At 38.7% G+C, this 27,083-nt stretch overlaps 1 protein-coding gene across 2 annotated transcripts in view; it reads left to right on the top strand.

The window, feature by feature from the left end:
• The first annotated feature begins 4,203 nt into the window (after window positions 1-4,203).
• pcloa (piccolo presynaptic cytomatrix protein a) overlaps window positions 4,204-27,083 on the top strand; it is a 69,624-nt gene continuing 46,744 nt past the window's right edge. For both annotated transcript variants that reach the window (XM_028449170.1, XM_028449169.1), the window contains exons 1-3: window positions 4,204-4,716; window positions 11,316-12,504; window positions 13,883-14,869. In XM_028449170.1, coding sequence (XP_028304971.1) covers window positions 4,517-4,716; window positions 11,316-12,504; window positions 13,883-14,869 — 2,376 coding nt within the window. In that variant the 5' untranslated portion in view covers window positions 4,204-4,516. The remainder of the gene's footprint in view (window positions 4,717-11,315; window positions 12,505-13,882; window positions 14,870-27,083) is intronic.

Here is a 27,083-nt window from a genome sequence, read left to right as displayed (position 1 = left end):
CCTACTTATAGTATAATAGACAGTATATACTTGTTGAATTTGTAGTGCATAGGTCGGAATATGCAATTTCGAACACAGCCTTTGACACAGTCATTTAGATACAGAAGTGTCTTGTTTCAGTCAGTGTGACATTGTCTGAGACTCAACATTCACCTAATAAACTGTACATATTGAAGTGATCTCTATAACTTGTATATATTGAAGTGATCTCTATAACTTGTAGATATTGAGGTGATCTCTATAACTTGTAGATATTGAGGTGATCTCTATAACTTGTAGATATTGAAGTGATCTCTATAACTTGTAGATATTGAGGTGATCTCTATAACTTGTAGATATTGAGGTGATCTCTATAACTTGTAGATATTGAGGTGATCTCTATAACTTGTAGTTATTGAGGTGATCTCTATAACTTGTAGTTATTGAGGTGATCTCTATAACTTGTAGATATTGAGGTGATCTCTATAACTTGTAGATATTGAGGTGATCTCTATAACTTGTAGATATTGAGGTGATCTCTATAACTTGTAGATATTGAGGTGATCTCTATAACTTGTAGATATTGAGGTGATCTCTATAACTTGTAGATATTGAGGTGATTGCTATAACTTGTAGATATTGAGGTGATCTCTATAACTTGTAGATATTGAGGTGATCTCTATAACTTGTAGATATTGAGGTGATCTCTATAACTTGTAGATATTGAGGTGATCTCTATAACTTGTAGATATTGAGGTGATCTCTATAACTTGTAGTTATTGAGGTGATCTCTATAACTTGTAGATATTGAGGTGATCTCTATAACTTGTAGATACTGAGGTGATCTCTATAACTTGTAGATATCGAGGTGATTGCTATAACTTGTAGATATTGAGGTGATCTTTCTGCTGTTTAGTGAAACCAGCACACGAGTGTTGCTCAGGGCTGAGCGTTGGGTCCACTGAGGACACATCTGCCCTGAGCTCCACAGGGAGCACCAAATGAGCACTGGCTGTCATATCACAACACGTCTCCTTGATATGCAGCAAAGCAGAGCTGATGTACATTAATATCCTTCTCCATGGATCTGCACATTTCCATGTCTGTGGCGCTAAATATAACTTGTAGCTGATTTGCAGTCATTTTGGTATGTCAGCGGCTGATGAAGGACCACTTTACCTGTGCTGTGTGTTCACATCTGTGACTCCAAGTTGGATTTTTGATTATTTTTCTGTCAGATTACAGCCATTTAAATGCAGGCGGTGTCTTTGTGATAACACAATCAATCAAATCTCTACAAGAAGAGAGTAGATAAGGAATTTATTACCATTTGTCTGATGACAAGTCGACAAAAGCTGTTTTCCCATCCTCGCCTCTGTAGCTGCCAGCCGCATTTTCATATCTGATAATGGAACGGGTTTACGTTGAACGTGAGGAACGCTATAAACGCCCCAAGCAACAGAGATAATAATCATCATCATCACATGATCTGTGGAGCTTCTGCTCTGTGTGGACGTGAGAAAAAAAAAGGAAGTGTTCATGCAGTATACATGAACCTGTGTGCGTTACCCAGGAGCCCCAGATACTTGACCTACTAACTGTGTTTACCACAGCCTGTGTGTGTTTGGTGTCACCTACTTCTAACACATCACTGACGTCACCTGTCCTCCATTTTCCCTTTCCCCCCCATAGCAGGAAGTTTGTTAGGCAGAAAGACTGGAGTTAGCCCCCTTTAAATAGCTTTTTTTTCCCTGCCCACACTGATGTCTTCAGATCACCTATCAGAGAGAGGACATGCGCACTAGGCAGGAAAACGAATGAGTCTGTGCTAAGTTTACCACAAAAATCAGAGGAAAGGGTGACGGCTTCCTTTCAGTGTAATGCAGTAAAAAGTTTTATTTCTTTATTTGTTTTTCTGAAGTTAACAGGATATTTTCCCATGAAACAGATTAATCTAATCATTGATACTTATTTATTTATTTATTTGTCTATTTATTTAATTATTTAAGTATGTCATACATTGGAGTGGCCAAACATTTGTCTGCTCGTTTTAATCCCTATTTTTTCTTTGATTTAACTGTACTAGTGCAGTGCCCGTAAGAAGTATGTCTTGCTATAGAAAAGTGGGAGTTTAGGTAGCTGTTTCATGGATGGTTTACATGGGAGATTTAATTCAGAATTAAAGTTAATTCCTCTTTAACTTGACCTTGTAAACACTCAATTCCTAATGGACATTTAATTCAGAATTACACACACACACACACACAAACGCTCAATTTTTTTTTTTATTATTAGGCACGAGCGCCACAAGCTGGTGAAGGGCCTCTTGCTCTCGTACTGGCCACACTATGAGGGAAGGGGCGGAGCCTATGCGAACACCACGTGCCCGTCAGTGACCAGGGACCCTTGTCAAGTTGGAGGCATGCCCCCGCGCTTTCCGAAAATGTATAGTTCATGGTACTCAAAAAGGGGGAAACAGTGGGTTGGATAATTATTTTCTTTCTTTCTTTTTTTCTTTCTTTGACGCGCCAGCGCCCCCAAGTACGCCAAAAATGCATTACAAGATTGGAATTGCCAAAAAAAAGAAAAGTAAAGTAAAAAACATTATTGAGATCACGGCAAAAAATACACAGGAAGTCCAGAATCTTGAATTGAAAGTAGAAAATTGCAAAATTGCTATTTTCACTCACGTTGTATTTTAACGCATTTCTCCTAGGGCGTTTCACTGACGTTGCAAATGAGGGCATTTTTGGAAAATGCTCCCATTTGCACATACAAATTCCGATTTGCATCAAATGTGAATCAGATGTTAAACTCCCGGCCCTAAACCAGCTCAATGTGGAAAAATGGACATTGGCGTGTTAGCGCCCCCTACAGAGTGAAGAGAATTTAATATGGGGCAAACGTATTTTAACGCACTCCACCTAGGGTGTTTCACTGACGGGCTTAAAATTGCTGGAGATGATCTAGAGAAGTGGGACATCATCAGGATGGCCAAATGGTCTAAGGCTCCAGACTCAAGGATTCTTCCTTCTGCTGCCGTGGGTTCAAATCCCACTTTTGACATAAACATTTTTCATTTTAACATTTTTAACATGGCACAGTCCACCTTTAAAAATACATATACGACAAAAATAAACATTTTAGGGTATTTCCTGAGTTTGGGTTAGGGTTAGGGCTAAAATAAAAGGGTTAGGGGGGTAGCTAAAAATAAATAGCTAAAATACAACTGACGGAACTTTAAGTCACATGGTGCACCTATCACGTGACCGAAACTGGCCAATGAGGGGTGCTGCGTATGCATAGACTGGCAGTCTATTGATACATTTCCGTATCACGAGCCACGGCCTAACAATTATTGATTCACTTATTGCTGATTATTGAGATTTCATTTAACACCTCACAGCACCCTCAATATTCTACAGTGGAATTAATGCTTCTAAATGAAAAGGAATATAATTAATTAAATAATCGAATCATCAATAATTAAATCGGGATTAACTGATTATCAAATTTTTCAGCACCTCTAGTAAATACATCAAACATCTGCTTTTTTTTGGGTGAAAAAAACCAAATCGATCAAATGCTTTATTTAACCAGGATAGTCTTTTCCACTGCAGGAGACATTATAACTGCACAAAGAATTGCGCTGAAACCTGGGCATGTTGACCAGCTTGTGTTTTTTCAATCAAATCTAAAAAGAAAGTACTAACTTTCTGCATTTATTTGTTGTGCTAGGCTTATACCTCAGTTAAGTTGCACTAAAGTCAAAGTTGGTTTAAAAGACAGGCAGATTGTATGTTATTTATTATTATTTTAAGTTGTCGGCACATGGCATGTTAAAGCCAATTTTTTGAGTGTAAAATATGCCAATAAAATATATTTCATACATAATGTTACCATGAAGGTGTACAAATTTACACGAGTTGTTTCTTAAATCATATATTAAAATCAAAAACGTAATAATCGCTCTATACTTTAATATGGGGATATATTGTATCGTATCGTATCGTGACATATGTATTGGGATACGAATTGCATCGCCAGATGCCAGGCAGTACACACCCTAGTATATACCATGTATCATATAAATTCCAAATCGGTCAAGAGTTTTATTGTGAAATACTTTAGTTTAGGGAAATATTGCTGAGGTTTAAATCAAGCTTTTACTTTTATAAGCTAATACGGGAAAGGCTGTAGTTTTATTTTGTAACAGCCTACCGGAAGCCCGCCGTGGGAAGGTGAGCAGTGGTGGAACAGTGATGACTGTGGAGGGAACCGTAGTGTATGAAGAGCTGCTGCTGGGAGGATGTTAGCCTGAGAAAAACAAGGAGAGGCGATGAGATGGAACAAGCACTGACTAGTGCTAGTGCTAGTGCTGCTAGTGCTGAGCTTTAACCGGCGGAGATGCTCCCAGACGCAGAAAAGCTCCGCGTTTTGTGGAGCTAAAACAGCCAGAGAAGGAAGGAGATAACACGGTGGTGGTGGTGGTGGTGGTGGTTCAGGGAGACGGAGACGGAGACGGGAGGGGCTCGTCATGGGGAACGAAGCGAGCCTGGAAGGAGCCGAGGGCCCACCGTCTGAGCTACCGGAGGGCCTGGCCCCGGACGGGAAGGGCGGCTTCGTGCGGGTATCGGACGGGTCTGCGGTCAGACTCCAGGACCTGAGCCTGGAGGACCGGAGGATGATAGCAGCGGCGATGTCAAGGACGCAGGGAACCGCGACTACTACACGAAGGCAGGGCTTTAAACTGCATTTATTCTGACGCATTTATCACCTTTACACATGAGACACAAACAGGTGCAACATCCAGTCTAATGATGCTCACAGTCTGATTCTCATCACAGCAAAATGCACCAAGAAATGCTGTAGTCTAGTGTTTGAATAATGTGAATAATACACCTATGGATGTGTGCATGAGTGAGGATGGATGGTGCCTTTAAATGCTGTGGGAACATCCAGTGTTCCTTAGAAATAGAATGAAACCACTAGTGTTTATTGGTACCACTCTGTGCTCTTTGTGGTTGTGAGTGACATCACTGAGACACACCTCCATCCACTATTTGAGCACATACGCAAAAATAACTGCCTTTCAGTGTGTTTTCTATCATATCTTACCAGAGAGAAAATAATGGATTACACGTATTCACGTTACTGTAATTGAGTAGCTTCTGTGTGTATTTCTAAATCAGTGTTTTTACTTATACTTAAGTATGTTTTAAAGTAAGTAATTTGTTACATTTCTACACCCAACCGTTACTGAGTAAATTATTATATTTTGTTAGGGCTGGGTATCACCAGATACGTCACAATACGATACATCACAATATGTTTCACACGATAACGAAATTTCATCCCCGATACGTCGCGATATCTGTGTCACTGAAGAAATTCAGAATTTATTGACGGCGCTGAATCAATTTCACAGGAATTACAAAACATTGTCAATGAATGACAGCCAAGTAAAATAAAGTGTACAGTATACTACACGCGCGCGCACACACACACACACACACACACACACACACACACACACACACACACACACACACACACACACACACACACAGTGTAAATTTGTAAATATCCACTCCTCACCTATTGTTTCATTGTACTGTGTATGTACTGCATTATCTCTGTGTATCGTGTGTGTGTATATATATATATATATATATATATATTGTTTTCGTCATGTCTTGTATGTTGCAAAAAAAATCGAAAAATAAAAATCGATATTTGGCGCCGGCGAATCGATAACGTATTGCGAGACGCAACCTCGCGATATATCATCGTATCGATATTTTGGCACACCCCTATATTTAGTGATTTTTATTTATTTTTGTTCTGTTTCAAGACACATTGAACATAATCCATATGTTCTTTGTCGTGCCATTTCTGATCAACACCCAGCCATGGCACTGGTTTAAAGGTAATACATTGAGCTTTACTTAGAGCACATATGTCAAACTCGAGGGCCCGGGGCCAAATCCGGCTCTTTAGAGCATCCGATTCGGGAGGAGGAGGAAGTGAAAATAACAGAGAAATCAAGAATCATTGTGTAAATTACCATATAATTCACTTGTAAATTGTTGTTGAAAGAACTCCAAAAGCTTACAATTTTTCTCAACTTATTCCACAAAATCTCACCAAATGAAATAAAAATTGATGATAGTAACTAGTCATTTTTGCTTTGAATGCTATTTAATTGACTACTTTTTAATTGTACTTGAACTTAAGTGCAATTTCAATAAAGTTACATTACTTCTATTGGAGTAGAATATATCAGTACTCTTTACACCTGCAGCTCACTCATGAAAACAGTAAACCCCCTCCAATCATGGCGTTTTTCTTTGATTCCACAGATTAAACATTTATTTTAAATAATGAAAATGATCTGCCTTGGTTGAATGTATGTTGACACAATTTTTTTTCTCTCCATTGGCTTTACATAAAATGCCACCATGTGTCTCACAGCTAATTGGCTTGGACTGAGAGGGAAATTGTTATTTATAGCCAGGCTGAAGATGGGGGCAGGGATAATATTAATATTAATCAGACTATAAATAGAACATAGACCCTAATTACTGTTTTTGTATAATGTTTTGTGTGACTAATAACGCCTCTGGAAATCTTCCAAATACTAAATCTAGAGATGGGCAACTTCTTATCACGGAGGGTTCCTTAAAAATATGATTGTCTGACCTGAGAGCCACATTATTAACATTAGTGTCAGCATTTAGAAAAATAACTTTAATTACAGGAATTAACAACATATTTTGTGTATTTCACTTGTTGTTTTGTCATTATGTGTGTTTTACAGTCTTTTGTGTGTATTTGTGTTGTTTTGTATATTCTTTTGTATTATTGTAATGGTCTTCTTGTGTGTTTTTGAGTGATTTTGTCTGTTATTGTTTTTATTTTTATTATTTTTTTATTTTTACATTTGGTGTTTTTGTCATCCTTTTGTGTGTTTTTCTGTAATTCTTTTGTGAAATCCTGCTGTTTAATCTATTTTTCGATAATTTTGTTTGTTTTTTGTAATAATTTGTGTGTAATCCTGCTGTTGTTTAGTCCATTTTCCTATACTATATTTGTATTTTTTGTTTTGTAATCATTTTTGTGTAAATCTGCTGTTTTGTTTATTTATGCCGTAATTTTTGGTATTTGGATATTTTATTTTTGTTATCCTTTTGTGTGTTTTTCTGTAATAACATTTTGTAATTTTAGTGTTGTTTTGTGTATTTTTCTATAAATTTGTTTGGTTTTTGTAATCATTTTTGTGTAATCCTTCTGTTATTTTGTCTATTTATGCTCTAATTTTTGGTATTTTTGTTATATTTTTGTGTTTTTCTGTACTTTTATTTTCTGCAATCATTTTTGTGCAATTTTGCTGGGGCTTTTTTTTGCGTGTTTTTCTGTAACTTTGTATGGTTTTTTTTGTAATGATTTTTGTGTAATTCTGCTCTTATTTTGTGTATTTCTCTGTAATTCTTGGTTATTACTATGAATACTGCTCAAAATTAAACGCCCGTTCAGTTGCCCATGTCTGCTCCAATGTATACTGAGTCCGGTTGCTGTCCAAAGTGCTAGAACCACATCAGCCTCTGTCCATGGTTCTGAAACCCTCTGCAGAGTCTGCCAGCAGTCGTTACTACACCTCCACTCACAGTGATTACTCACACTCTGCCATTTACAATCTTCTGTTACTCACATTAAACATTACCAGCAGCTCGGTTCATTGTAATATTTAATGGCCGAACAAGTGCCTCTTTCCATGTATACATGGGAGACCTGGAAGCCATCAATGGTCTGTTGGCGAGAAGGACTGTGACCTGTTTTGAGTTGGTGTTGGGGGGTTTATATACTGTAGCTGTTCACATGATCTAACCTCCAGACAGCTAGAGCAGGGATGGGACACTTTTATCACAGTGGGGGCCAAAAAAAGTGACTGTGTATGATTTGAGGGCCACTTTATCAACATTTATGACAGCATTGAGAATAATGACAAATCTGAGCATCAATTCAGGAAATAAAAATAAGGGTTTTTGTATGTGTTATTGTTGTCATTTTGTATGTTTTTCTCTCATTTTGTGTGCACGTGATGTTTTGCATTTTTGGATTCATTTTGTGATTTTCTGTCTTGTAATTTTCTGTTTATGGAGTCATTTTACCTATTTGTATTGTCGTTTTGTAATTTTTTCTGTCATTTTGTGTATTTTTATTGCCATCTTGTATATTTTTCTAATTATTTTCTGTTTGTTGTTGTTGTTTTGTATTATTTCTGGGGTCATTTAGTGTGTTTTTGGAGTCTTTTTGTATATTTTCACAGTGGTTTAGTATATTTTTCTGTTGCTTTCTGTAATTTTTTGTCATTGTGTGTTTTTGGACTAATTTTGTGTATTTGTTGTTTCTGTTTATTTTTCTGTCATTTTGTGTATTTTTGTTTTCATCTTGTATATTTTTCTCTTATTTTCTCTTTGTTTTTTTGTATTATTTCTGGGGTAATTTAGTGTGTTTTTGGAGTCATTTTGTATATTTGTATTGTCATTTGGTATATTTTTCTCTCATTTTGTGTATTTTGTTGTCTTTTTGTTTATTTTCATAGTAGTTTTGTATGTTTTTCTGTTGCTTTATCTTTTTTGTCATGTTGTGGGTTTTTGGAGTAATTTTGTGTGTTCTTGCAGTTTTTATGTGTTTATTTTGTCATTTTGTGTGTTTTTGGAGTAACTTTGTGCATTTGCTTTGGGTGTTGGACATACTCTGAGACAGTTTTCCTCTTATAGAATGATTTCCATACTTTGTTTTCATTTCAGTCTGCACTTTGTACATTTCTGTATAGATATGTATATTACATTCATACATTTCACATCTGCCATCTCTTCCTACTTTTGTGCCTTCCTCTAAATGGTTCGTTAGCGCTGACGCTCTGTGTGTGATGTGAACTGTGCCTTTTAGCCTGAGCTAACAAAGATGTGTCAGCTTACCCACACAGAGTGGAGCATCTCTTTCTTCTCATTCTACACTCCACACATCCTGTCAGCTCTACCCCAGGGCGGCCTACTGTACGTTGGGCATTCACTGATGTGTTGAATAGGGCTGAGAGCTAACTAAGCCATAGTTGTGACATATTAGCACAACGATGCCACCTCAGGCACATTTTAGACCCAATGTGGCTGTTTTAAAATGGCAACCACAAAATATTAATATTGCAGGGGTTTTAACTTTCCAGTAGAGCTGCAACTTTTCATAATCGATTAATCGGTCAATAAATGAATCGATGAACAATATTTTTAGAAAAACATACAGTTTATTTATAAAGCACATTAAAACCCTGCTTAAGCTGATTAAACTGAAATGAAAGTGTCTCTCACACACAAACACTCGTACAGGCACACACACAAACACTCGTGGTGCGCCCACACAAAGACTTGTTGTGCACCCACACACAAACACTCGTTGTGCACCCACACACAAACACTTGTGGTGCACACGCACACACACAAACACTCGTGGTGCGCTCACACACAAACTCTACTGGTGCGCGCACACACACACTCATGGTGCACTCACACACACACTTTGCGCGCGCACACACACACTTGTGGTGTGCGCACACAAACATTCATGCGCGCACACACACAAACACTGTGCAAACTCAAACACTCATGCGCGGCCACACACAAACTCTCGTGGTGCGCGCACACACAAACACTAATGCATGCCCACACACAAACGCTCTGTGCACACACACAAACACTCGTGGTGCGCCCACACCCAAACACTCGTGGTGCGCCCACACACAAACACTCGTGGTGCGCCCACACACAAACACTCTGTGAGCGTGTACAAAGCTGATTAAACTGAACTGAAAGTGTCTCTCACGCACAAACACGCACGCACGCACACAAACACTCATTCGGGCACACACCCAAACACTCGTGGTGCGCGCACACACAAACACTCTACGCACGTGCACAAAGCTGATTAAACTGAAATGAAAGTGTATCTCACACACAAACACGCACGCACACACACAAACACCCGTTCGGGCACACACCCAAACACTCGTGGTGCATACAAACACATACAAACACTTTGCGCGCGCACACAAACACTCATGCGCGGCCACACACAAACTCTTGTGGTGCGCCCGCACACAACCACTCATTTGGGCACACACACAAACACTGCGTGCGTACACAAAGCTGATTAAACTGAAATGAAAGTGTCTCACACGCTCGCACACACACAAACACTCTTGGTGCATGCACACACAAACACTTTGCGCGCACACACAAACACTTGTGCGCGGCCTGACACAAACTCTCGTGGTGCGCGCACACAAACACTCGTGTGTGCACACAAATCTCTGCAGGTGAAGCAAACGACTCTGCGTCACAGTCAGTGACATAAATCGCACGAAGCAAAGAATCAGCAACTAAATTCGTTGCCAACGCTTTTAATAGTCGATTTTAATTCGTTGTTGCAGCCTTACTTACCAGGTTTAAAAACTAGGGAACAATCATCTCTTCCTCTCATTTACATGTCTATATATTTCTTTTATCTAGAATAGTTTTTGTTTACTGAAAATCTGACGGAGAACAAAGAAAGTATCCGTGGATTCTTACAATAAAAATCCTATATGATGATGACACTGTTTTATTCCAAACAATTGGAATATAACAAGAAATAATATTACAATTAACTAAAGATTTAATGCATATGGCTTCCCTCCAGAAAAAAAATAAAAATAAAACAATAATTGCGTATATTACTGCACACACATACTTTTTGTGTTTGAAAGGGAGTACGTGGAAGTATAAACGGAATGGTCCCACCTCTTTTCCTACATTACAGTAGCAAATAATCAATTTTCAGCATCATGTTTTCCAATCATTGCTGCTGTTAATACATTTATTTTGTCTCATCTTTATATGATTTTGATTAAATATATACAAAAAACATATTACACACTTTCAAAATTGTCATTCAACGTAAATACATTTTCTTTATATATTTTTTTAATTTCTTGATATTTGTACACTTTTTTTAATTTCTATTGACAAACTGTTCCAGAATCTTATTCCACATACCTTGTTGTCCGCACACTCAGAGCAAAAAAAATGTTACTTTTAAGTTTGTAAGCCCCTTCCCTCTCAATAAAGAGCTTTTGAACGTTTTCTGCTGATAATTTATTCTTGGCCTTAAATACAACTTGAATAGTTTGAAAAACAACTAAATCTACAAATTTGAGTAACTTTGACTTGACTTAACTCATTTAAAACAACAAAATAACAATAAATAATCATTGCTATCACATCTTGTCTCTTTTCCAGACCCTCAGAATCTGATGCCCAGCGGTCCCAGCAGGTAGGGGCCTCCAGGGGCCCTGCAGGTCTCAGCAAAAGTCGAACTGTTGACGCCTTTAACCAGGGGCCCCCCAGCAGGGGCACACCAGGGCGCAGCCCCTCATCGCTCAGCCTTTTTGAGAACAGATTCCGGCAGGAGCCAAAAGACCCAGAGACCAAGTCCTCAGGCATGTTTGGCTCCAGTTTCCTCAGCGGGGCCAACCCCCTCAGTGCAGTGTCCTCCATGACGTCATCCGTCTCGTCTTCTATAACCTCAATGGGAGATGCTGTCAATATTCCTAAGTTTGGACTGTTTGGAGATGAGGAGGAGGGACATGCATCTGCACCACAAGAGGGCGGGAGACCTCAGGGAAAGGGCCCCCAAAAACAGGCTCAAGGCCCTCCTGCAAAGGGGCCAGGGCAAGGTCCCAGGCAAGGTCAGGCCCCACCAGGTCAAGGCCCAACCAATCAGGGACCTACTGGGCAGGCCCCAAGACAAGGGCAAGGCCCTTCTGGTCAACAGGGACCCAAACCAGGCCAAGGCCCTCCTGGTCAACAGGGACCCAAACCAGGCCAAGGCCCTCCTGGTCAACAGGGACCCAAACCAGGTCAAGGTCCCCCTGGTCAACAGGGACCTAAACAAGGCCAAGGCACTCCTGGTCAGCAGGGACCCAAACCTGGTCAAGGCCCCTCTGGGCAACAGGGACCCAAACCAGGCCAAGGCCCCTCTGGTCAACAGGGACCCAAACCAGGTCAAGGTACCCCTGGTCAACAGGGACCCAAACCCGGTCAAGGACCCCCTGGTCAACAGGGACCCAAACCCGGTCAAGGACCCCCTGGTCAACAGGGACCCAAACCAGGCCAAGGACCCCCTGGTCATCAGGGACCCAAACCCGGTCAAGGACCCCCTGGCCAAGGCGTAATGCAAGGATGCCCACCACAGCAAGCACCAGGAAAACAAGGTTCCCAAGGACCTGGGGTCCCTCCTGGAGAACCAGTGAAGAGTGCAGGACCTCCTGGTCAGCAGGGAGGGGGACCAGCTGGAGGTTGTCTTTGTCCTCTGTGTAAAACCACACAGTTAAACATTGGATCCAAGGAACCACCAAACTATAATAACTGCACTGAGTGTAAGAAGCAGGTCTGCAGCCTCTGTGGTTTCAGCCCGCCGGACTCAGCCGTAAGATCTCTTTCTTTACCTTAATACATCTGATTTATGAAGTAATCTTTAACTTGTATATGTTTACAACACTCTTTCTGAATCTCATTCAATCAAAACAAGTTCCAGCCTTCCACACCAAACCTGTGTCATTGTTGCACTTGGATAAGGTCACTTAATTTTTCTCAGCAGAAATGATAACTAAACAGTAAACATGTTGCTCATATGCAGAATTATAATTCAAGTTGAGTCTTGCATTAGCCTTTTGTGCTAACCTCTCTTGGGTAGAGGAAGCATTTTTTTTTTCATTAGTGGCACATGAGCTGAGAAACAGAGGGACCAGATGGACGCTGGGAATGTTGATCAAGGTGACTCATGCTATGGCCACAGGAAGATACAAGGCCAGGCTCTGCTGCAGAGAGAGTCAGTCACACATAACACATGAGTGTAGCACAGCAGAGGAAAGGGTTTAGTCAGGCTCACTGGTTATCCCAGGATTAGTTGCTTGTCAATGCTTGGGTTGTTTTGTGAAGCAGAACCATCAAAAATGGCAAAATGTCAGCCTAATATTTCACCACAGGCCTTTGACTGATCTGAAGTCACCCCACTGCAGCCTTATGTAATCAGCAACACACCGAAACATAGTGTCACATGGCTTCTTATTGGAAGGTGTTGAACCAATGAAAAATTATAATTTATCAAGGTTTCAATTAAACTCTTTATTATTTGTAAATACATATTAGCCCTTACCCTTGTTAACTGCAGCATTGAATGACGGATGGAAATTAGAGTTTAGCTAAATCTGGTGTATTTACAACTTACTACAAAAAACACAATGATATGCGCAATCCTGATCTGATCCAGATGAAACTTGGTTTGGTAAATGAGGAACCAACCCAACACAATTGAGTCCAGTTTCATAAAGATCAGTAAATTACAAACTGATTTTTGAAATTTTGCCAATAATGAGATCTAGGGATTTTTATTTCTTTTCAAACTGATCCAGAATCAGTATATTGATCTGGATCCCCTCCAAAATTAACTGAAATCTTCCATTTTGTAAGGTCTATCTTTGGTTAAAGTTTTGTCAAAATGTGTAAAGTAGTTTTGACATAATCCTGCCAGACAAATAAATGTTGGTGAAAATATTTCCTCCTTGGTGGAGTTAAAAATTCAATTTTAGTTTATTTCATAGAGGTTTTCTGAAGAATATCTTTCCTTAAAATAAAATAACTTTGTGCATTTCTTTTCAGTTAAGATATTACCTGGTATTTAGGTGTTGAGTCCAGTCCAGTGCATACATCACATAATGAAACATATAAACATATACAGAACTGTTGGCGGTTTAATGTGAGTGAACTGTTTGAATAGAATTAAACCCTTCTTCTTTTACCCACAGGGAAAAGAGTGGCTGTGTCTGAACTGTCAGATGCAGCGGGCCATGGGAGGAATGGATCCCCCGGGCATCACCAAACCCAAGCAAGGTTCGGCCCCACCGTCTCCACAGAAGGAGGGCTCTGGCAAACCTGGCAAGCTTTTGATCAAGCAGCAGAGCACCACCGACCAGGGTCTGACACCTCCAACCACGCCTCGGCAAAAATCCCCAGGCCCCACGTCTCCGGGACCGCTTTCACCAGGCTCTTCAATCGGAGGATCCCCCAAAATCGACCCCAAGACAGGTCGGCCGATGCAGCAGAAGTCCAGTCCTCAACCGTCTCCTGCCAAAGCCAAGCAGGAGTCCAGTTTCTTCGGGGGGTTTGGAGGTATCAGTCTAGGTGGCCTGACAGATGCAGCTAAGCCTCCTGCAGCTGCAGAGTCTGTTACCGGTAAACTGTTTGGTGGGTTTGGGGGTTTGATGGACTCGTCAAAGCCTCAAGCTTCAAAACAGGAAGAGTCCGTCAGTGGGAAACTGTTTGGAGGGTTTGGAGGTTTAACTGAATCAGCCAAACCTCCTGCAGCTGCATCTCAAATGTTCAGCTTTGGATCTTCTCTTTTAAGTTCTGCCTCCAACCTTGTCACTGGAGAAGAAGGAAAGGCTCCTCCGCCTGGATCACCTCCTGACTCAGGACCGGATTCTCCTGCAGATTCTGGACCCGGATCACCTCCAGATTCACCGTTTTCTGCTCCTGGGTCACCCCCAGACTCAGACTCAGCTCCTGATACGCCACCTGCTAGATCCAAAAAACCTCCCAGAGCCATTTCTGTGGACAAGGATGAGAAGGTCTCTGAAGCTAAAACTGCTCCTGTAACCCTGGCAAACTGCCCTCTTTGTAATATAGGACTGAATATTGGTTCATCAGATGCCCCAAACTACAGTATTTGCACCGAGTGCAAGAAGGAAGTTTGCAATCTGTGTGGATTCAATCCCACTCCTCACCTAGGAGAGGTAGGAGTCCTTTTTTGTTTTACCTTTCTTTGCTTGTATTGTTTTGCACCTTTTACATCCATTTTGTTGTAAATAAGTAACGCATCAACATCCTTCATTTTAATGGATCTCAAACTAATTCGTTGGTAAGACTCCTGGGAAATTGTGATTTTTCTTCAATGATTTTCAATGTGGTGGAGATTTAGGCCACTTCCTCCGTGTGAAAAACATTCAAACCCAGCTCGATTCTTTTGGATGTTATACCTAGACAAGCTTATATTTATAGGCCAGAGATAGGCAATTTTAATCACAGAGGGGGCCACATAAATGTCATTGTCTGATCCAAGGGCTACGTTATCAACATTATCATGTCAGCATTTAGAATAAAAACCAATCTGAGCATTAGTACAGGAAAGAATAAAGGGTGTATTTTTGTTGTTGTTTTGTGTGTTTTTATATTAGTTTTGTTTATTTTCTAGATTATTATTATTTATTTTCATTTTGTGTGTGACTGTTGTTGTTTTGTATATTTTTTGGTAATTTTTGTATATTTTTGTGTGTGGTGTGTTTTTGGAGTCATTTTGTGTAAATTTGTTGAGGTTTGTAAATTTAAAAAGTTATTTTGTGTATAATTGTTTGTTTAGGGTATTTTTGTTGTTCTTTGGTGTATTTTTGTGTATATTTTTTAGTTTTTTGATGTCCTTTTGTGTATTTTTGCTGTTTCTGAGTTTTTGGGGTCATCATTTTGTGCATAATTTTGCACATAAAATTAGAGCGATTCTGGTTCCAGAATTTCTATATTTACACTCAAGTCCAAAGATTTCTGAGGTACTCGGAGCGAATCTTAAAAAGCCTTAATTAAAGTGTGTGCTGTAGGATTATTGAAAAGTAGTCTGACGTGTTTCAGTCGTCAGGGCAGGTATACTAGAACCTGTTCCTAATGTTCTATGTTTATATTTGTGTTTATATGCACGCAAACGTGCTGGAAACTGAAAAATTTGGCCTCCATGTTCCATGATGTTCTAGGGACCAGATTGATGGCTTTTCTGCAGCATGGTCACAAAACTGTGAAACAGTGAAAAAAGTGCACAGTGCAGATGGTGTTCTGTGGTGAATAAGCAGTGTGCTATAGTTTGCCAAATACTGTTTCCAGTTGAGCGGTTTCTCTGTGTGCAGGATAAGAATATCCGATGATAACTTAAATATAATGCTTCTCAATTAGCACTTATTTGTTAATGTGACTCATTGAGATGTTTTTATAGTGACAGGTTGTGCGAGTCAGGTGTTAGTCAGTTTGCAGTGTTGCATTCACATGTTTAATTCAATTCAATTCAACTTTATTTTTATTGCACAAATTACAACAAAGTCATCTCAATGTGCTTAACAAAATATAAAGTTCATAGTAAGAATAAACAACTCAACAAGATCCACAATAACAAGCATTTAGCAACAGTGAGAAGAAACAACTTCATTTTAACAGAAAGAAATTTACAGCAGAACCAGGTTCAGAGGTGGCAGCCATCTGCTTCGACTGGTTGGGGTTAGTGGACAGAAGGACAAACAGAGCAGGATGGGATATAGACCATCAGAGTGTCCCAGACTAGTTGAGCCGTGAACCATTGATCAGGAGCTGCCAGCTCCAGCATCAAGACACCTGAAACAGAAAAGAGAGAGAAGGGCGAGGAGAAGCTTTGTTCCAAGTGGTTAGGTAACTTCCAACGTCTTGCGGCGTTTGCCATGGTCTGAAATGCTACCACTACAGACGAGACTTCATCTTGTACTGGGCACACATAATGGTCTGTGATTGTGACGATTATAGACGAGACCCTGTCCGCTTTAAGTTAACGCTATTATACGGTATACGCTTTAGTAAATAAGTACGTTTTGAGTTTAGTGGTTGTATGTAATGGTCTGAGGTGTTGACCATTACGTGTAATGGTCTGTGATTGTGACCATCACAGAGGAGACCATGTCCATTTGAGGTTTTTGCTATTTTACGTGAGGAAAAGGTAGTAGGTTTTGAGTTTAGCCTTAAAGGTGGAGAGAGTAGCAGCCTCCCGTACTAAGATTGGGAGCTGGTTCCAAAAGCGATTAGCCTGCCTCCTACTTCCTGTTCTACTTCTAGACACTTTAGGAACTTCCAGAAGTAAACTGAAAGTGGAGTGTTCTGATTTTTAAGGAGAGGTTTGATTACAGTGGTTTTAATGCTAATTAGTGGAAAATCATCTTTAAATAGTGGAGTTGGGATTGGATCTAAAAGACAGGTTGTTGGTTTAGAAACACTAACTATTGAGGTCAACTCAGATAGACCAATTGGAGTGAAACTGTGCAATGTTGAGGATATTTTAGGAGCTGCTTTGTTTAGGAAATTATTGAGCACTCCTGCAAGGGGGACTTTTCTTTCTAATTGTTTGAATTTTATCAGTAAAGAAGTTGATGAAGTCATCACTGCTCTGGTTGACAGGAATAGAGGGTTCAACACTGTAGCCTGGCTACAGTGTTGAATTCTTGTTTTCTTCTGTTAAAGTTGAGTAAAGTCGAGATTTTATAAGCTATCAAACTCTTTCTCCAGGCTAAATGAACCTCTACCATGTTTGAAGAGAGCCACTTCCTTTCCAGTTTTTGCGGTGCCAGTTTTATGAGACGCAATTCAGAATAATACCAGGGAGCGACCTTTTTATGGCATATCGTCTTCTTTTTAAGCGTCCAGCATCCAGAGCTGACAAAATTGCACTGTTGACAAGATCATCTATTTTCTCTGTCATAGGACATTGATAGCTACTCTCTGTTGATATATTATATGGATCAGAGGTAAGCAGTGATGGAACTAAATCTTTAAATCTAGCTACAGCTTTTTCAGACAGTGATCTACTATTGTGTTCTCTTCTCTCAGAGTTTAAGCAGGCTGATGTTCAGAATTCAAAGGATAACAAGAAGTGATCGGAAATAATAGGATTTTGAGGATATATTGTCAGATGGTCAATATTGAAACCATATGTTAGAACAAGGTCAAGGGCATGATTAAGAAAATTAGTTGGTTTGTTTACATTTTGTGTAAAGCCGATTGAATCTAGTAGTGAGGTTATTTTGTTTAGGCTGTTGTTTTCATCATCAGCATGAATGTTAAAGTCACCTACTATTATGGCTTTATCAGTGCTCAGCAGTGAGAAAGTCAGGGAATTCAGAGAGAAACTCCGAATATGGACCAGGAGGACGGTAGACTATTGCCAGTAAGATGGGTTTTTCTATTTTAATTTTGGGATTACGAATTTCAAGGGAAAGGCTTTCAAATGAATTCTGGTTAAGTTTAAACACAATTATTTTTCTGGTTGTATACGTATATTTTACATTGCCATTTTGAGAAAAAATATTGACGTATTCATTTTGGTCCATGTCTCCCAGCCGTATATATTGGCATTGTTGCTTCATCGGAAAGCAACAATTTACTGTTGAACAATATGGGCATGTCAGATATCAACAAAAATCTAATATTGAACATTACCTATAAGTCATTTTTCAACTCCTTTTTCACACAAACACACATTTTCACTTCCTGGGTTGAGTCATCTGTATCCCCTCTGCAACATAGTGGGCCCTGATTCCTTGTCATCCTCTGTCATAATGTAGCTGTCAGCAAGCATCCCTTTGCTGACGCATATGAGTGGGTCACTGCGTGTGTGCGTGTGTGTGTGCGTGTGTGTGTGCGTGCGTGTAGGGGAAGGGTTGGTGAGCAGTGAACTGTTTTTGAAAGATTGTGCCTTTACTGAGACTGACAGCATCCTAGGCTGCCCCCAGTGAGCTGGTAGAGATGTGTTTGTTTGTTTGTTTGTTTGAGCGACTTTTCATCACATCAGAAATATCACAGTTACCACAAGATGTAAATGTTAAATTGTGTTGCTCGATGCCTGATCAGTGGAAGGTCTGGTGTTGAAGGGCACGAGGGCGTGCATACTCAGAGGTGTCAACATGTGTGCGTGTGTGTGTGTGTGTGTGTGTGTGTGTTTAGGAATAATCTGCTTCCTAAAAGGATTTAAAGGCCAGCAGGAAGCCTGTTATTTCTATCGAGGTTTAAGTGTTCCATTAAACCCTCATCGATGCAGGATGGAAAAGTCAGAGTTCTCTCCTAAAAGATTTATTTTAGTTCCTCTGTGTTCACAGTCTTTTTTTTTTTTATTGTTCTATTATTAGAAATCTAGTATTGAGGATTTCTTCTTTTAATTTAGTATTTTTCCCATAGGAACCTTCCTTTGTGTTGCTTTCCCTCAGCTTTTCCTGCCTTGGCTTCTTTTGATGTAGGAAAAGCCTGAAAATGTGCTGCTCGGTGACGATACTGTTGCTCAGGCTCCGTGTCACACGTGTCCTTCTGAACAATGTGTGTGTTCACTGGAGAAGAGTTGAGTTATATAAAACGAGGGAAGGTGCTATTTTGGTCACAAGCATTTTGCGAAAATCAAGCAACCTGACTTATGAGGAAGCTGTAAGTAAGAAATAAAATGTGAAATAAAAAGACTAAATAAATGTGAAATAAGGAGGCAATAATCACGCTATTAATCTGAACTACAATTTCTCATCTGTTTTCATCTTTTCTTTGGTCGACCCCTATAGGGACGTGCACTGGCTCTGTATTACTTCGTCTATCCAACCCACAGTATGCAAAAACAAATCAATCATTATATTAAGACAGTTTGTCCAGGAAAATTTTTGACAGATTTAGATGTTTACTACTTATTAGAAAAAAAAACTGTTGTTACATTTAGTCACTTGTATCTAAGAATCTTGGCTTTCTTAGACAGCCAATGTACCAGCCTGAAGAGTAAATATTAGATTAGATAAAGAAACGTGTGGCTACAAGGTGGGTGGAAAATTTCCTAACTTGACTTTCAGGGTTTACACGGTTTACACATTTTCCGTTTTGTTTCTATATTATCGTCTTTCCCTGTTTCAATGACTTTATTGACTGTTAAACTTCCCGAATCGCACCAAACATGCTGAATAGGGTTAATAGAGTCAACTAATATTATTAATTTTACTGTAGGGAATTTACATAAACAGAAAATGAAATCACGCAAGGGTAGTAGCAGGAGAAGCAACATTAGCTACGCTTCTAGACCTTCCTTCAGCCTCCCATTTAAGAGGAAAACATACCATGGAAAATTGTGACATTGTCCCAAAACCTTAAAGGTGCAGTCCGCAACTTTCAGATCCCTCTCTAGTAGCTAACAAGCTGTTAGTCAGACAGCAACATCCCAGTAATATAACATGCACTGTTAAAAGCATATTACTGCAGCGCTTCTCTCTCTCAATGTGCACACACCAATCTATAAGCAGCAGGAGCAAACAACACAGTGTCACTTACAGCAGCCACACGAAGGCTGCTGCGCGCACACAAACAACACATGCACTACAGAGTTCTAGTGTAACAATTACAAATCAAACATAATGTAAATCAAGCAGCAGTAATTACCTTTCAAGCAGAAAAGTCACCAATTCCATCTTCTACTCCTTCAGACCATACACTGTAAACAACAGCTGTCAGTCAGTCCATCAAACACAATTCTGGCTCTGATTGGTTCTTTTTGCTCGGTCGCGGTGCATTATGACAATATGCCAAAAACAGCAGGAGCAGCAGGCGGGACTCAATGAGCCTGTTTTTTTCACACAAACTACTAGCTTGATGTAAGGCTGTCTTTGCATAGTGACAGCTTTAGCAAATATGACAAAAAGTCACTTTTATAAGAGTTGCAGACTTCACCTTTAATGTGACATTTTTGATTACTGCTAACTGGCGAATTGGCCTCACATTTTTCACCAAATTTCACACAGCTGTGTGATTGTTGGTGCAATGCTTCTGCCATGGTATGTCACCAGGTAAACTCATCAAAACCACACTTTGATGAAGCTCTTCATTCATTTTTAATCACAGGGTTAACACGGTTGCTAGTCGAACCTTAACATGTAGAAGATGATTATGAGCAGGATTATCAGCAGAATTGAACATATTTGTCTGTTTGTCACACAGAGCCCTATTTACAAAAGTGTTAATAACTAATGGAAGACCAGCAGAGATGCTTTTATTTTGAAAAGGGGATGTTTGACTTTTAGCTTGAAGCCAGTCCCAGGACAATTTTACATTGTGCTGGCAATGCATCATGGGGCTGTTGAGTGTGACTAGTGTACCCACTGTGCATACTTAAAAAATGTCCCGATATAGTATACATCCGTGTATTTCTCACGTGCATAATCTTTTCATAATGTGAATGCACTACGGACCCTTTTTGTCGTCAGACTTAATATGAGTAGTACGTTAGTATGACATTACAAACACAGCCTCAGTCACCTGTTTTCCAGTGAAAAATTTCTGTAATTCATGTTATTGTTCCAAAACCATGGTGCATGTGAGGCATTTACATGTGAAGTTGTCATTTTAAATAAAGAAGAGAGAAATATGCTTCTCTTTTTCAGATTGCTTTTACTGTTTTTAACACGTAATCATGGAAAATCAGAGCTCCTCCATGCTGTTCAAATCAGACGTGAAATGTATTGATAAAGGGGAAAGTCTGTTGATTTTTTGAGTAATGTCTGTGTGTCAATATTACCTATTTTACTTTATTGTTTATTTGGACAGTGCACATTAATGAACACCAGTACAATACTTGTGTAAATGTTGCCAGATTTAGCCATGAGCTACTTTCCATCCATAATCCTCTACATTTAAGACAATGACAATAAAAATACAGACATGGACATAGTTAACACATGGACATGGACATAATATATACATTATGTACAACTATAACTTACAATTTATTATTGCTATAAAACCTGACTGATTACTATTTATATCAGCTTCTTTAGGCTTTAAGTTTTATCTTCATATTGCAATTGCAGTCTAATTCTAGTAGCATTGTTTTTTTAACAGAGCATGCTTGAACAAACTTTGTTTACTTCAAATAGTCTGAATTACCAAATTAGCTAAATGTCAGCACAAGAATGAAGTGTTGAATTGTACCACTCCTTAAAGTTACGATTATTTCTTCTTCTGTTTTTTCTTAAACCTTAATGATTATTTTGCACTAATCGAGATTTGCTATACACAGACTTATTTTGGCTTATCTGTGGGAAGATTTTGTTTGTGTGTTTTGTTGTCATGTTGAGTCCTGATATGTTAACATACACCCACTGCGTGGTAATTTCTCCATCATCCTTCCTCATTGTTATTCTGCGATGGTGTCCACACCTACGGCCACAGTCTGAAGCCTCCTGAGGATGCACTGGTGGAGAAAATAAAAAAACTCATTCACAAATGCAACCATTCATCACCCTTCACAATCTGGTGTCACTGGACTGTCCCCCGTATAGTAACTGTAATGATTTCTATCATCTCTAACACTACATTTTAAATCCTGAAACACGGTTATTAGGACAATCTCTGCAGTGCACAGTGTCTGTACAGCTCAGTGGCTTCACAGCTCTCTCCCATCACTTGGCCAGGAGGCTGAAGTGTATAAAAATAGTCACAGCAACAAAAGCGAGTCATGAAGGGAGAACGCCAGCGTCTCCGGGGCAGTTTTCCCCTCCTCTCATGGAGTCAGTTGCCTTTTGTGTTCCCTCTTTCATTTTTTCCTCCTGAACTGGGCAGTTCTGACAAGGCAACCCACAGAGTCCCCACATGGCCATATGTGATGCTTCTGTATTATTATCGGATATTTGTTTGAGCTCCGTCCATCCGTCCGAGTTAAAAGGGACAGCTTTTTTCAGAAAACCGTTTAAGATAGGATAACCAATTTCAGTGTGTGGCTTTGACGTATCAATACCTTGATGAGTTTGAAATGAGAAGCGCGCATATTTTTTTCTGGAGTTATTGCCCTTGTTCTGGTTTTTTTTTACTCTGTTCGAGGTATCTTCAAAGGGGACAGCTTTTCTTAGAAACCCTTTAAGATAGATGTGTGGCTTCAGGGTGTCAATACCTTGATGGAGTTCAAAACTGAGAAGTGCACAATTATTTTTCTGGAGTTATTGCCCTTGTTTATTTTCTTTACTCTGTTCTGTCGAGTATCACCAAAGGGGACTGCTTTTCTTAGAAATTGTTTAAGATACGATACCAAATGGAGTTCCAAAATGAGAAGCCCACAAGTATTTTTTCCGGAGTTATTGCCCTGTTTCCTTTTTACTCTGTTCGAAGATCTTTAAAGGGGAACTGCTTTTATTAGAAATCGTTTAAGATAGGATAACCACATTTGGTGTGTGGCTTCAGGGTATCAATACCTTGATGGAGTTCGAAAATGAGAAGCGCACAATATTTTTTTCCGGAGTTATTGCCCTTGTTCCGTTTTTTTTTTTTACTCTGTTTGAAGTATCTTCAAAGAGGACAGTTTTTCTTAGAAACCATTTAAGATTTTATATTGTGATGTGATTATATTTTTTATGCTATACATCTAAGTTCTTAGATTTAGGGCAATTTAGAAAATGTTGTGAGTTATAATGGCAACCAATCTGGCGGGGGATGTTGATGACTGTCTTCTTGTTATTATTATTATTAACATTGTAACCATTTGAAAGCAGGGTTGGGTTCAATTACATTTTTCAGGTAAAATCACGTTTTCAATTACCCATGTTCGGTTACAATTCAATTACGATTGCAGTGACCAGCATTTTCACCAATTACAATTACTTTACAATTACAGTTATGCTCTAAATGGCTAAAGTTCAATTAAATGCAATCACAATTGCTGGAGCCTGAAATTAATGACCTAATAAAAGTTCACCTTACTCTTGTTCGTTTTCTGTTAGCATCTCTTATGATAACAAATTCTAAATCAGCTGTAAAATACACCAATAACAAATATCTGTCATCTAATTTACAGTATTTCCTATCTATTGGTTACCTTATTAGGCTTCCTAATCAATGAAAATATAGGTTTTAATATTTTTGGTGTGAGCATTTGAGCAGTATAGCCCTTGATAACATTTTTTTTTTAAATGGTATAATGTGGGAAGCTGGATATGAAACACATTTTAATAATTAACTGCATATGTGTAGAACTGTACATAGAACTGTAACATTGTTCCCCAGTTTTCCCTTAAATTATGATTGACAATTTTTATAGAATTTTCATGGCAATTACAATTACTAAGTCAATGACCTAAACTCAATTACATTTTAATTTACGATTACAACAGCAACAGATTTTTTTAAATTACAATTATAATTAACCCCAACCCTGTTGTTGGGTTTGTACTGAGATTTTTCAATTTTGTTTTTAATATTAGGAATACTCTCGTCGATGCGTTTTTATAGCCCCTTTAAAAATGATTAATCATCATTCCTTTTTTAAAGCGACAGGACTCTGCAGGTGTAGCAAAACCTGATGTTTAGTAACTGATCTTTCGAGACCAAGAAAAAAAAAAAAAGCCAAGACATCAAATGTGTCGGCAAAAGAAATGAAACGGCATAGATGCAAAGATGTTTGAAAACACACATTCTGATAGAGTTAGCTTAGCACTAATGCTGAAACTATTGCCCAGACTATTGTTGATGTCTTTAATTTGTGCTGATGTCCTTAAAAACTGTCTCTTTAAAAAGTGTATTCTATTTGCCAAGGGCACCAATTTAACTTGGAAACTGTTTCACCTCTAAAAATAATTTTCCCGCATTAAAGACAGATGAAGAGTGAAGTGGATGGGCTTATTTCCTCTCATACTGGGCTTGGTTTTGTCCTCAATGTAGGAAATGAAAAACCGGAAGGCTAGAATTAAAGGCAACGACTGACAGATTGCGAGAAACAAACACAGTCACAGGCGGAAACTGTTGTTTTCCATGGAAAAGCAGATTTAATTGCCTAAGAATAGAGATGAACTGAGTCATTGGGGGCAACAGTGGTAAGAGGTCAGAAATTGTTGTTTTTCCTTATTTCTCCATGCATGCATTAACTGTCCATTAGTACTTTGATTTGTTTAATGTAATATTATAGCACGTTCAGTTTTTTTCAGAATAGCTTGATTCAGTATCTTAATGTTTTTTTTAATACATTTTTATACACAGAGCTGAAGCATGAGTCTCCGACTTGCTGAGAATTTATATATTCCTCCTTTTTTCACATTTTCACCTAAAAATGATGGTTTACAAACTACAAATCACACTTTGTCATTTCTTTCTCTTTCTTTATTTCCACTCCCACATAATGTTAATTAGTTAAAATGGGAGATTTATTAGATTTGTATTTATTTTAGCTAGCAAACAAACTTATATCGACAGGCAGTGGTTGCAAAGATAATACTATGTAATGAGGGTCCTACAACAAAACGGTAAAATATCTCATGAACAATGTTGCTTTGGAAACAGAATTTTTTAATATAAAAATGGCAAAATGTAAGGCAAGGCAAGGCAAATTTATTTGTATAGCGCATTTCATACACAAGGCAACTCAATGTGCTTTACATGATAAAACATTCAATTGTTTAAAATCAATAAGAACATTTAAAATCATCAGTAAAATCAATTCAAATCATCAACAAACACATTACATCAACAACATGACCAAAAATCTCTCTCTCAATCATACAGTATGTAGCTAGCATTAGGCTGAAAGACCTCAAATCGAAAATGACAAAAATGTAACAATTCCCAGATCTAATGTAAATTTGGCAAATAAAAATATCTAAGTAAATTCAGCAAAGTTTAAAGGTTAGCATTTAAATACACGTTCATTATGAAACAACATTATGAATCGCCCAAAGCTAACGCAAATTTAATTATATAAGGTGAGAGTAAATGTGAGGTCCATTCATTTCCACTGTGTAGTTTTTAGGTTTATTTGCAACCATTCCAATGTTGACTTGGCATTTGATATGTAGATTTACATGTGTAATATCATGTTATGGTTGTTGGCAGGAGCGGATGTGTTGAGTCACTTCCAATGGTTTTAGAGGTTCTTAACTCTCACAGTCTGTTTGATATTCGTTATCCTCCCTTTTTCCCATTTATGAATTATTTGTTCTTCTTCACTTTGACGCCTTTATCAATCATTTCACTTCATTTGTTTGTCTCTGTTTAGGACATTAACTGTAGGGTGCACATCAATACTGTAGGTCACGTGTCAAACTGAAGGACCGGGGGCCAAATCTGGCCCTTTGGAGCATCAGAGAAAACAGGAGAAAGTAAAAATTACAGCAAAAAACGTGAATCATTGTGTAAATAAAACTCAACACACCTGGTGCTTGTTTTGCATGGTTGCAGTCATTTTTTGTGTTAAACTGTTGAGAAAACTCAAAATTCTTACATAGTATACGTTATTTTTTCTTTAATTAAATAGAAATTGGTCACAAAATCTAGGAAAGTAAAGATCCTGTTTGTAGCGCTATCTATCACTTATTTAATTTGATTAATTTCATCTTTTATTTGACAGGGACCATGCTCAGGAGCATTAATCAGCATATGAAAATACATGCTTTGTACCAGACTTTAGCTCTTGAAGCTATTTTCCATCTGCAGTCCCCATTGCTTGGATATTGTTGGTTTCTTACATATTTTGTATGGTATGTAAAGTATACATAGGAGTGCAAATTATGGCACAATAATGTTGAAATTACTCGTTTTCCCTCATAAAACCTGTGGTCACCTTGAGATCAAACTGGGCTGTATTTGGCCCCTGAACTAAAATGAGTTTGACGCCCCTGTGGATAGTGGAATTAATTGTATTGCAGTTAAAGAGAGAGTAGGGAAAAAAGGAATAGTGTGGGTTTTTTTTTTTTGTAAAGTTAGTGTTTAAAGCAAGTAATTTAATCCCACCTCTACGCAGGTTGTATCTAAATTTAGTTATATAAAGTCCCACTTTAGATCCCTGGCCTTAATATCACAATCCCTCAACATGTGAAAAGATTATCACGTCACAATATATCTAGTTACCATCTATGGTTGTTTTTTTTCCTCCAGTCTTTTAGCTCAAAGTGAGCTTGTAGAAAGACAATGATAGAGCTCACGATACGTTTGTGCTCATCAGTGGCGGATGCTTTAAGACTACAAGGGAACCTCAGCTTCCCCTAAAATCAGTGGTCAAATATGTAGTGTTGTGTGTACATTTCATTGACTAAATATATGACAGAACACATGTATGTTTAGTTCAGAATCAGCTTCTTATAACAGGAAACTGACAGTGACAGCGTGACGTTCTTCATTCATTACCGCAGCGTCACAGTGTTAATAAACAGTGGTGAAGTTCAGCTTCAATTGACTTCA

Source organism: Gouania willdenowi, chromosome 6 (genome assembly GCF_900634775.1).
Source record: "Gouania willdenowi chromosome 6, fGouWil2.1, whole genome shotgun sequence".
Classification (NCBI taxonomy): domain Eukaryota; kingdom Metazoa; phylum Chordata; class Actinopteri; order Blenniiformes; family Gobiesocidae; genus Gouania; species Gouania willdenowi.
The sequence above is the reverse complement of the archived record's forward strand: the minus strand, read 5'-3'. Positions and strand labels throughout refer to the sequence as shown.